This window comes from Pollachius pollachius (assembly GCF_949987615.1).
Source record: "Pollachius pollachius genome assembly, chromosome: 19".
In the NCBI taxonomy this organism is placed as follows: Eukaryota; Metazoa; Chordata; class Actinopteri; order Gadiformes; family Gadidae; genus Pollachius; species Pollachius pollachius.
In genome coordinates, this window is record NC_136952.1 from 8,779,044 (window position 1) to 8,790,314 (window position 11,271).

Here is an 11,271-nt window from a genome sequence, read left to right on the forward strand (position 1 = left end):
TTGAATGTGCAATATTGCTCAAATCGGCACATTTCTAGTTTTTAGATGCTAACTGTCGATTTAAAAATAAAACGCATTTGACGATGGATATGTATTTAATTATAAGTATATTTTTAGGCCATCTTTTTAAAATTGCTTGTTAACACCCCCCCCCCCCACACACACACACACACACACACACACACACACACACACACACACACGCACTGAAATTTTGTGTTAACGTTAATATAGCCCTATTCAATCTGAACTTTGAACTTAAATCTGAACAGCATCCCCTGCAATTAAAGTAGTTATTCAAGTAGTATTTATAGTAATTTGCCAAAATTGGCTACGGGACCTTTTCAAAGAGTTACGCTTGGTTTTTTGTAGGCATATCCATAAACTGCAGTTGTCTCGAGCAATTGCGTCATTGACCTACAGCTAAATATTATTGCATTTATAAGTCCAATAAAATAGACAGAAATATTTAGTTAAGTGGTTATTGGGCCAACCAGTTATTGAAGTAAATAGGCCTCCAATAACAAAAAATACATGGAGGTAAAAAAATAAAACAAATACAAATTGCAGATCGAGTCTTTCGAAAGTTATATTATAATTATTTTATTTTTTAGTCACGCTTGGAGCTATCGCAAATAAATACATTAAGCCCACATGGATCCCGCCCTGCATGATGTACAATATAAAACTCATCAGGCCCTAAATCTCCTCTTATAAATGTACGGTGATCTGTCTCTACTGGTATCCCAACGCCGATGCTGTGGTGAGTCTCTGCCCGTACAGGGCATAGGGGGAATAGTACGCTCCTGTGGCGGCGGGTACCGGCACGGGCCCTCCTGTGGGCAGCGGGCTTTTGGAGTAGGGGTGATAGCGACTGCTCAGTCCGAGGTGGTGATGCGGACTTCTGAGACCCAACGGGCTCCCGGGGCCCCCGTTGGGGGGCATGTGCATGTGACACGCCATGGCGGCGGCGGCGGCGGCAGCGTTAGCCAGAGAAGAGGAGCCCGGGTATCCTGATATCAACTTGTCCGCGCCGGCAAAGGCCGTGTGAGTCCGCAAGTGGCCCAGGAGCTCCTCGGAGGAAGAAAAGCGCTTGTCACACGGTCCATTCGCCGAGACCCAGTTACAAACGTGGGGTAAGGGGTCATTCGGCAGCATAAAGCCATAGGGGTACAGAGGGTGTCCTGTAAAGGTCGGGGTCGAGGGGTGTACGCCGTGGAGCTGGTGCGTGGGGTACATGAGCGGGTATCCAGACTTCAAAGCGTTGGCTGCGGCCGAGTCGTGCGAGCAGTTGGCGCCGGACGTGGCGGTCAAGTGGCTCGCGCAGTGGTAGCTGAGGCAGTAGGGGTCTCTACAGAGGCTGGCCGACATGAGACCCGGGGGTGAGGCTCCGGCCAGGGGGCTGCCTCCAGCTTTACTGCATCCCAGTGAGTTTGCGAACTGGGCACTTAAAAGCTGGCTGCTGGACTTGCCGTGATCTAAACTCATTCCGTGGGGGAGGAAGGGTTGGTGGTAGCTCGCGTATGCACCTGCTAAACTTCCGGGGTAAGACATACCCGCGTGGGGTAAGGGGAAAACCGAGTGGCCCGGCTTGTAGGGGGACACGGGCGCGACAAGGCCAGATCCGAGGACGGAGGATGAGGAGGACGTCACGCATATCGAGTCTGACGTGACGGTCTTGGATCCGGACGTGTGTTCCTGGTGCTGCTGGTGTGCATCGGAGTTAATCCTGTGGCTGCCGCTGTTGTCCGTCGTGTTGTTTTTATTGCTGTCGGAGTCCTTCTTGTCCTCCTTCTCACCCGGCTTGCTGTCTGACGGCAGCGGGGAGACGGAGGTGCAGGAGCTGGGGCTGCCTGTCCTTGGGGTGAACGGCTGGCAGGTGGCGCTAGGCACCCGGAAACTGGTTTTATCTCCACCAAGACCGCCGGACGAGTCCTTCTTGTCGGATGTTTTGGCGTAGGGCTTGAAGCTAGACTTGTCGTCGGCACCAATGTCGCTCATTTTCAGAGGTCCGGACTTCGTGTCCTTGTCACTAGATCCATTTGTCACGGAGGACAGTTTGGAGGAAGACGGTGGGTCGGGTTTGCCGATCTGGGAGCAGGTCTGAGCCAAGAGAGCCAGCGGACTTTTCTTGGCATCCAACTGTAAAATACAAAACACGTATGTTAAATTATGTGGACCGATTCTGAGAAAGACATGTCCCATCCTATTTAGATAAGATGTTTTCATATAGCTACATATGCGCACATACGCATGTTTGAGTGTTTGCAGCGGTTTTGTGTGTATTACGCACGGGTTTAACGCATTGCGCATAAACTTCTCCGCGTGTAATCCGAACTAACTGCTCTACTTTTCAAGTTGAGAGGCCTGTGTAACGATAACACATGTTTTAAAAGTACACGCAAGTCATTAATATGAATTCATATGCATGGTAAAGGCCAACGTACCTCAATGGGACTGATCGGGGTGGACGGCAGAGGTTGAAGGTATTCCGGGTGTAAAATGTGTCCGGCCCGTGCCGCGAGCATTTTCAAAACCTTTATGGGGAGACGATTCGCCTGGCGCGAGGGATCGGTGGGAGAAACCGAATGCACAAAAACCTTGTTGTTCTTCTCCGCTCCTTTCTTCCCAGACGAGCTGCTCTCCCAAGCTGGATTGGTGCTGTTTCTCAGGAAAGAGACCGTGGGCGATGTGATCATGACCCAATTCTCACTGGAAATAGTAAACAAATCATCTGATGGGCTCGAGAAAGGATTCGCGTCAGACTGTAGAATATATCACGACAGAGAAGACCGTTCAATACGAGAAGAATTAAGACTTTCAATCGTTTGTAAAATCCTCTTTTTATAAGTGGCGACGAGGGTCTGAGCAAAATCCGCACATATCGCAGCTGGGTCCGTGTGGCTGCATCCTTCCTCGACGACGCACTGAGAGTAGCAGCAGGTTCGCGCGCTCCCTCGTATACGTAGACTGTGGCGGTGGGAGGAAAAAACACACACTCCCTCCTTCAGCAGCAGCGTCTGAATTAGTCCCGAGATGAAAGCCTTTGCCGCCTTCCAATCAAACGAGAGCCCGAGGTGATTGGAGGGTCACTGGATCGTGACGTGACTCCCTCGGAAGGGCGTGCGGTACCATTCAAAACAGGCTATAGTTTTGTGTGTTATTATGTGACTGCGTTAGTGTTTAGACGTGTTTCAACGCCCGGGTCTCACTGGTGTAGTACCGCTGTAGTAGCCCGCACGGCCACATCACCGCGCTGCTCAGATAACATTGTAAATGTTGGTACATGAAGGCTATTGCGCTATAACTCCCAGTTTAATTTAACGTGAGTGATAAAGTTATCCTAAATTAACTCATTAATTAGGCCTACTATCACGCGGGGCGAATACCAACTTGAGAGCTGATATACTGAGGGTTTCATTCATACACTGATATGTGTCGGCAGATGGTCCAGTGGAATGTGCATGTTCCACATTTTCAGTAACTTATTCCCCTCTCAATCACACAGTCTGTCATCTGTCAGTTCGGTCCTGCACGCTCGTTATCTGTCAGCTGTCTACATTTTCCGCAGTGAAATTCAGGTCAACTCTTGTGCGTCAAAGTGAAAAATGAGTGGAGTGATTTTTTTATTCTATTGCCTTATTATTGTGAAGCAGACGTATTGTAGCGCATTAAAATCCTTAAAAATAAAAAAACACGGATCCACCGCATATCATGGGTAGCCTTATTACAAAACACCGCATTCGCTGCATGTCAAAATTAATAAAAGATCAAGTATCGATCTCTTTTCTAAATAAGATCTTGGAGCGCTGAGATGTCCGTGTTTAATTGAAGGGTACACATTCTTCCACACGTAATGTAACCTCTCATCGTATACTCAATAGCCCATACATGTTTTGCTGATCAGGCAAGAGTTATACATATGCAAGTGTTTTTTGATTGATAACAGGGGTGCTGTTTTCGGCAAAGGCTGTTGAGCACTGACACAGCGTTTGAGTTATTAGGTCAGAGAAGGGCGACCATAAATTTCTAACGTCGGGCAGAACTCCTTTATTGTCTACGTGATGGATGGTCTATTGCCCCAGACACCAAATAGTCGGCGTTATCCTTAAACGGGAGCGCGCGCGCGGTTTTTTTTCAGTTGCAGTAATTGATTAAATTTAAATAGAAAACATTTGATCTTACACCTTTTTTTTCCCACACACACTGACATGTTTATAAATCATTTGATTTAAAACATAAAATTCTTCTTAATGCAGACTAGCTTAATATTTTTAGCCAATCATATAACCAGCAAGTTTTAACACATTGTTTTTTGTGAAAATATTGAATGAGGTTTGTGTCATATGGAAAATTGAAACTTATTTTGTAATACAATTGTCTATGATACGCACGTGTGTTATGGTAAGCAATAGTAGTAGGTGAATATAACCTGCTGTGCAACTTTTCTAGAAGGTATTATGTAAATACTCCACCTTATTTCCTCTTAGCATAGTGGAATTTTATTCTAGATAGATTTCTTTACTTAAAAATACTGTTTATCTAAGCATGCTGTTCATTGTTTGAAGAGTGCAATTGATTTATGTGCAGAAGCAGCACATGTAACACAAATGTATGAATAAATGAAGGCGTCATTTGTCTTTTGGAGACAGCTTTACCAATAATCCATGTGAATGACTTAATAAAAAAAAAAAGAAAGTCATGATCAAATCAAGAACGGGCGAAGCTGTTATGACTGAATTCATGCATGTTCATGTACATTACTTGACTGACAAAGACACATGTACATATCTTTTCATAAAGATTCTGATGAAATATACTTGGTTCTGCTCTTGGAGGCGTTCTTTGCATAATTGCGATCAACCAAATGCACAAATAAACCGCAAGTACAAACACATTGCACCGTACCCTGCTACATTGTTTCCTCAGTGCTTATTCTGCAGCAACTGATTCCCAGTGTGTTTATTTTGAGTTCTATTTGATACAAAATGAATCAATTCTTTCAATAGCTTCGACGCTACATGATAGCCATTGGTGAAACAGGAACACACTCATAGGGTTAGCATGGACTCTAAGCCTGGCTCATTTTTTAAACACCAACAAACTGCATTGAGCACATTCGAATCTACATACGCCATGGAAATCATAGGAAAAAAAGAAACCTGACAACATTCATAGAGCGATTGCGCGGAAAAGGCTCAGGATCGATAAACGTCTCATTGTAATTTTAAACAAATGGCCCTGGAAAATTCCGGTGACATGACAGGAAAATTCACCTTGTGGCAGGCAGCGCAGGGCACGCCACTTCACGGCGGAGACAGGCAGACCTGATCTGACAGGTAAAAAGGGGAGATGATGGCTAGAAGGTGCTATTGTTTCATAGCTCTTTCTTGACCTGTCAGCTCCCGGCACAGAGGCCTGAATGGAGGGCCTCCTTGTCACCTGAAAACAGTCTTAAAAGGCAGTTACCGCGACCCGGGTGATTGCTCTTGTTTAATTGATTGCCTTGCAACGAGGCCTGTCACATTAATAATGGTTAAGTACGTCTCTGCTGTGTCCCCCCCCCAGAGTGCTGCTCCGATCAGGAAATTAACAGTGTTAACTAACCGGTGTCTGTTGAGCAATAATTGCATGATTATCTGAAGTAATGTGCTCTGGTATTGATGTTTTGTGTGCTATTTATTTTTTAGGTTAATTGTGTTTCGTGGGGCGTTACTGAGAGGGGAAGAAAATGTGTATCGACTGGTTTTCAAAGATGTAACTAGTGTCATTGCCGTCATGGAGTGATTGTTCGCGTATGAAGTACTATGTTGCCCGTTTCCTCGGCTATATGGTCTTCTTTGTTATTATCATCTCGATGGGAATTATCACTTCTCCAGAGCGCAACAGAAAGCAACTTTGACAAGTAAATGGTCCTGAATGATTGTTCTCCCCATTAGCCCCTGAAAGGCTATGCAGATACGAGTTCTCAATGATATTCCTTCGACTGAGTGACAGTTAGAAATTGTACCGATAGTACTGATAGCCTTGTAATGTACCTCGCATGTGGACTGCCACTAAGTGTATGAAATTAGACACTGACATTAGAGTTGCCTTTCAGTGAGAAATGACAAGAATCTCAACTGCTTTTCTTTTTGCGCCTGGGATGGTGGGGGTGTGGGGGGGAAATCACATAAAGCTGTCACAGAAGAACAGGCTGGAACAATCTGTCAGGAAGTATTACAGATATTATGCATTTAAGAAGGGACATTCCAGATACTTAGAAGTCATACCCATTTCTCTTGACTTACATCCAGTATATATATATATTTTTTAATATATATATCTTTTCTTCGTCATTCTGTCAAATACCGTAGCAATGAGATAGTTTATGCAGCCTCCACTTGAAGGACCATGAAATACTCCCCCCCCCCCCCCCCCCCCCAAAGCCCACCTTGCCGTAAGTCAGACATGGGAGAGTGCAGCATGACGGAGAGAGCTTGAAAAGTTGAAGTGCAGCCAAGATGGCATTGGTGAAGGGTCTTTCTCACTTTGTCTCCTCAATTAGTCAAAGCTGATGGGGGAGTGTGTGTGTGTGGGGTTGAAACCTCGTGGAGATTATGCTGTCGTCCACTTGCCACCAGCTAGGTGAGGATCCCGGCTCGCTGTAGTCATGCTTAAAGGTAGCGTTAGCTTCATGTACGCCACGCTACGCTAACGTTCAGGGAAAAAACGGACGGCAAATCAGCACGACAGCTGCCACATTAGGCCTTGCCAGTTTCCTCAAGGAAACTTCTCGGGAAGCCTCTTAAAGACCGATCTACTTGTCTAGTAGCATTGGGAAGTAAGTCAATGAGATAGCTTTCACATTTGGTAAAACCCATGCATAGCATATAGTTGAGGTTTCCATCGCTATATGGCAATCCCTTGGCATACTACTGGAGCCATGTTTAATTTAAGAGTAATTTATGTGTGTGCCACCTCCTATCTGTATGTGTTAGGGTATAAAATGAAGAAAACATTTGACATAAATAATGTATTCATTGGATCACTTACAATGTTAACATCCTCGTCTGAAGTGTATATTTACGGTGGCCAACATCGCTCCTGCCATTATTTCCCCTCTTCGCTAGATTTAATTCGTGGAGCTTAAGCCAGGGTGATAACGTGCGCAGGTAGCGTGTCGTGACACCGGCAGGACTGCGCGGGCTGGGATGAACGTCTACGATGGGGCAGATTATGCCCGTTTTTTTTAAGAAGTCCTAAAGAATGATCTTGTCACATTTCACAGCGAGGATTAGCCAAAGAACAGGCGGAGCGCTCCAGTCAGGAATTAGTGTCATGTCTCGGGCGGAGGACAAGCATGCAAGGTATTCACCGAGACAGGCTTGGACACACGGTGCTCTGTTTGTCTATTCTGTGATCAAATGCTGATGCTGGTGGTTCTGCCTGCGTAGCATCGTGGGTTTACAAAGCCGATGTGCATTCGCCTGCATTTCTCCACGGGAAAAAAAGTGTTTAAAGTGAACACGGCCGAATGCGTTTCAAGCAGGCAACCTGATGCCTTTCGCAAGGTGGTGTCAATCTGATGGATTCTATCTACACCTGGGGTCGGTATAGTGTTTACTAGTTACATGTTATAGAAGTCATTCATCTTGTTGATTGGATAGTGATCAGTGGCTTCTTACGCCTTCCCCAATAAACAAGTGTAGACCATGTGAGTGTCTCCAACCCACATTACCCATTAACCATACATTTTAAATAGAACCAAACAATTTCCCAAAGCTGTGGAAAGATTAAAAAGACCAAGTTCAAGATGTTCAAGATGCCTGACTGTGGCGGCGAATGAAATCCCGATTCATAAGACCTGCCAATGTTGTCAGTTGTTAGCCATATCTTAAAGCGCATTACGATAGGTCCATGAAGTGTGTAGCCTTCTCATCTGTCGCCTTGAATTTGTCAAAGTCTTGACTGTTTCTTTTAAGTCACAAGTGTCGGAGCGAGGCGGACTCTTTAATTGACAACTGAGACTGCCTTTATTTTGGTGCCAGGACGTGTTGTGTTATTTTGACAAGCTATTATTGGCAGAAGCCCGCAGGAAGTAGCAATAGGCTGGAAATGGGAAGTGACAACGGACAGAGAGGGGGAGCTCGTCATTGTCTCCGGGCGGAGTTTCAGTCAGCGGCGAGTCCCAACTCCTGGAAAAATTGGTTGAATTGTTATTGATAAGAGAGACTTTATCTTGTCGGGAGGGGGAAAGGGGGAAGGGGGGGGGGGGGGGGGGGGACAGAGGGGTAGGTATGGCTGACGTGATGAATGAACAACTCAAATCTAATTTCATCCTTTCTGAAAAAATGAATCTGGCGTGGACTCAAAGAACTTAATATTATTTTGGGTAACGTAGATTTATCAAACAGTGGGAGCTTTCAGAAGCTTCACGGTTCTTAATGGATTTTTTTCGAGGTTTTCAGCTGGTAATTTGCAACAATAAATCTCTGTGTGCTGTTCATCAAGTTTCACTCAAATACTCGTTCTGTTTCCGGGTGTTGTGTAGTTGCGTTAGGTTAAATTTTAACAAGTAGCCAGCCCTTGGCAAACTCATTTTGCTCATAATTACTTGTATATACTTTGTTTTTAGGTTATGTACATTTCCTTTAATGTATTAACACTGTGACTCTATCATGGCCCTTTTTCAATCCAAACAATGTTCTCTTGTTGTGTTCATGGAGCTCTGTACAATTAAGTAGCCCCGATACAATGTAGCTTAAAACACATAGCTCAAAACCACAAGACAGAAAAGCATGAGTCAGCAATCCCCATCTTTTTTTCTTGTAATTTCACTCATCCAAGGCACTTTCCAACCCTTATGAAACAACATTAGGAATGTTTGGTGTGGTGTTGCTGAGTTTATGAGGCCATTAGCGGCCTTTTAACAGTGTATCCCTGGACTAATGGACTTCTAAGGCTCCTGTGATTTAGCACTGGGCTCCTTCGTAACGTAGCATTCATTAGAAAAGAGTTTGTCGTGAGGTACAATGTTCGATAACGATAATAGTACAAAATAAGGAAGTCACCTTGCATTAGCAAAAACCATACACTATGCTTTTACCCAAACTGTTTTAATATATATATGTATGTTTGATATACACAATTATTTTCACAGCAAGACTTTTGTCCATCATTTCATCGGCTATAATTTCATCAAGTAATCCATTAGTATGGGGTTAACGGTGTCACTTTGCCAGTTTATGCCAGAATTATGTTGGCAAAATTGTTTCTTTCGATCCGATTTTACTGGCTGTTTTATGATGCTGTACACTTTGGCCCAAGTATATAAACATATGATTGATTATAACCTACCAAGAGCTTTAGCTTGCAGTCTTAACTGTATTTATAGCTGGGTTGTTAAATCGTAGATGTAGCATTTTAAGTTGGACTAAATTGTTATTACAAAATTTCCAGTCCAACTTTCCATTTGTTTCTCTTATATATTTTTTAATATATTTTCATGATACAATCTTTTCCTTTGCGCACATTTTAACCAGTTGCAAAAAGTTTCAATAGTGTATATTCTCGTCCACCTACGGTGTTCAATACCTAGTTCAGACATTCTGTATAATTGAGCGAGTCGCTGTGACAAGTACAAGAGATAATCTCGTAGCTATGTTGCACTATGTAACAATTGCCTGTCAGAACGGGCACATGCCTGGGAACAGCCCACAAATGTTTCATTTTAAAGGGATTGGCAATGGATCAGGACACGAGAACGATATCTCATTTGTTCATCTCTTGTTGACTCTTCCACGACCTTTTGTGCTGATATTGTCATAAAACCTATAAAAAGTTATAAAAAGCATACAGCCGGACTTAGCCAAATGCATGCTCTGTTAGCGGGACAACGTTTTGGCCTGTAGATAATCTGTATGGATTCTGCCATAATCCGCTGTTTATTAGTTCATACACCAGCAGGATCATCCCCAAGGAATGAGAGTGAACGCGGGCACTCCTCGCCACTCGACCAATTCAGAAGCTAGCCCTGAGAATGAGGTCTGGACATGCACGGAGTGCGAAGTGTCTGAATTTGTGAGCGGGACAAATAATCATTGAGAAAGTCTTTATGAAAACTATTGGTATACATATGCTGGTTGGTATTCTAGATGAAGAGCATTTCTCTCTCCATCGTTGTTGCTCTCTCTCTCTCTCTCTGTCTGTCTCTCTGCATCTCTCTGCATCTCTCTGTCTCTCTGCCTCTCTCTCTCTGTCTCTTTCCCTCTCTCTCTTTCCCTCTCTCTCTCTGTCTCTCTGCATCTCTCTGTCTCTGCCTCTTTCTCTCTCTCTGCCTCTCTCTCTGTCTCTCTGCATCTCTCTGTCTCTCTGCCTCTCTCTCTCTCTCTCTCTCTCTCTCTCTCTCTCTCTCTCTCTCTCTCTCTCTGTCTCTCTGTCTCTCTGTCTCTCTGTCTCTCTTCCTCTCTCTCTCTCTCTGCCTGCTGACCTCTTTCTGAGGGTCCGAATTAATTGTCGGGGGCGTCTATCAATGCCACAGGCGGAGGTTAGGCAGGGGATCCCCAAAGGAGGAGGAGCCTGTCCTGCTCACACAAAATCGATCCTGGCCTTTGGTGTTGGCAAGCCAAGCGGGCAGGGGGACGGGGACGGGGGGGACAGGGGGTGGGGCTCATCTGACACCTCCTGGCTTTTTTCATGAGGAACCCTTTGATGTCTCCCAAACCCCCTTCTGAGGATTTCTTTAGGGGGTCATGAATATGAAGGCGGTATGCATCTTCGAGTATATCAACTGCGCGAATGAGAAGCATCTCTTGCTTGGGGTGGGGAAAGAAATCAAACAAGGATTAAAATTAAAATTGGTGAAGGGTTAAAATTAAGAAATATAAGTTAATGTATACCAAATAAAGTGGTGACTAATTCATATCACCTTTGCACCACCATTACAACCAGCTCCCCTCAAAGGACACAATACCATGCACCAGATCAAGTAGTTATCTAAGTCATTTGAACAGTTTTAACTATTTATACTGGACACACCTTATAGTGCCTATTTGCTGACCCTTGTAAATTTGAGACCTCTTCAAACATGCCATTGTTAGTTGCCTTGTACTTGTATGTGGTCTTAAATGTCTTAACCGACCACGCATACAAAGTTGCTAACGGTAAAATAAGGTGCAAATGTTTTCAGACCTTGAGCGATGTTAAAAAAAGAAAGAGATATTAAAATAAGTCACATGGTTTTGTATAAACATGCATGTATAACATTGTATATGATCTGTTTTTCACCGT

General features: G+C 44.3%; 1 protein-coding gene across 1 annotated transcript; it reads right to left on the reverse strand.

The window, feature by feature from the left end:
• Nucleotides 1-424: 424 nt before the first annotated feature.
• LOC307090725 (zinc finger protein 503-like) lies at nucleotides 425-3,001 on the reverse strand. Its single transcript, XM_079757484.1, has 2 exons — nucleotides 2,448-3,001; nucleotides 425-2,142 (listed from the first exon to the last, which is right to left on the reverse strand). Exons 1-2 carry the CDS (start codon nucleotides 2,697-2,699, stop codon nucleotides 736-738), a joined length of 1,659 nt encoding a protein of 552 aa, XP_079613610.1. The 5' UTR covers nucleotides 2,700-3,001; the 3' UTR covers nucleotides 425-735.
• Nucleotides 3,002-11,271: the final 8,270 nt, after the last annotated feature.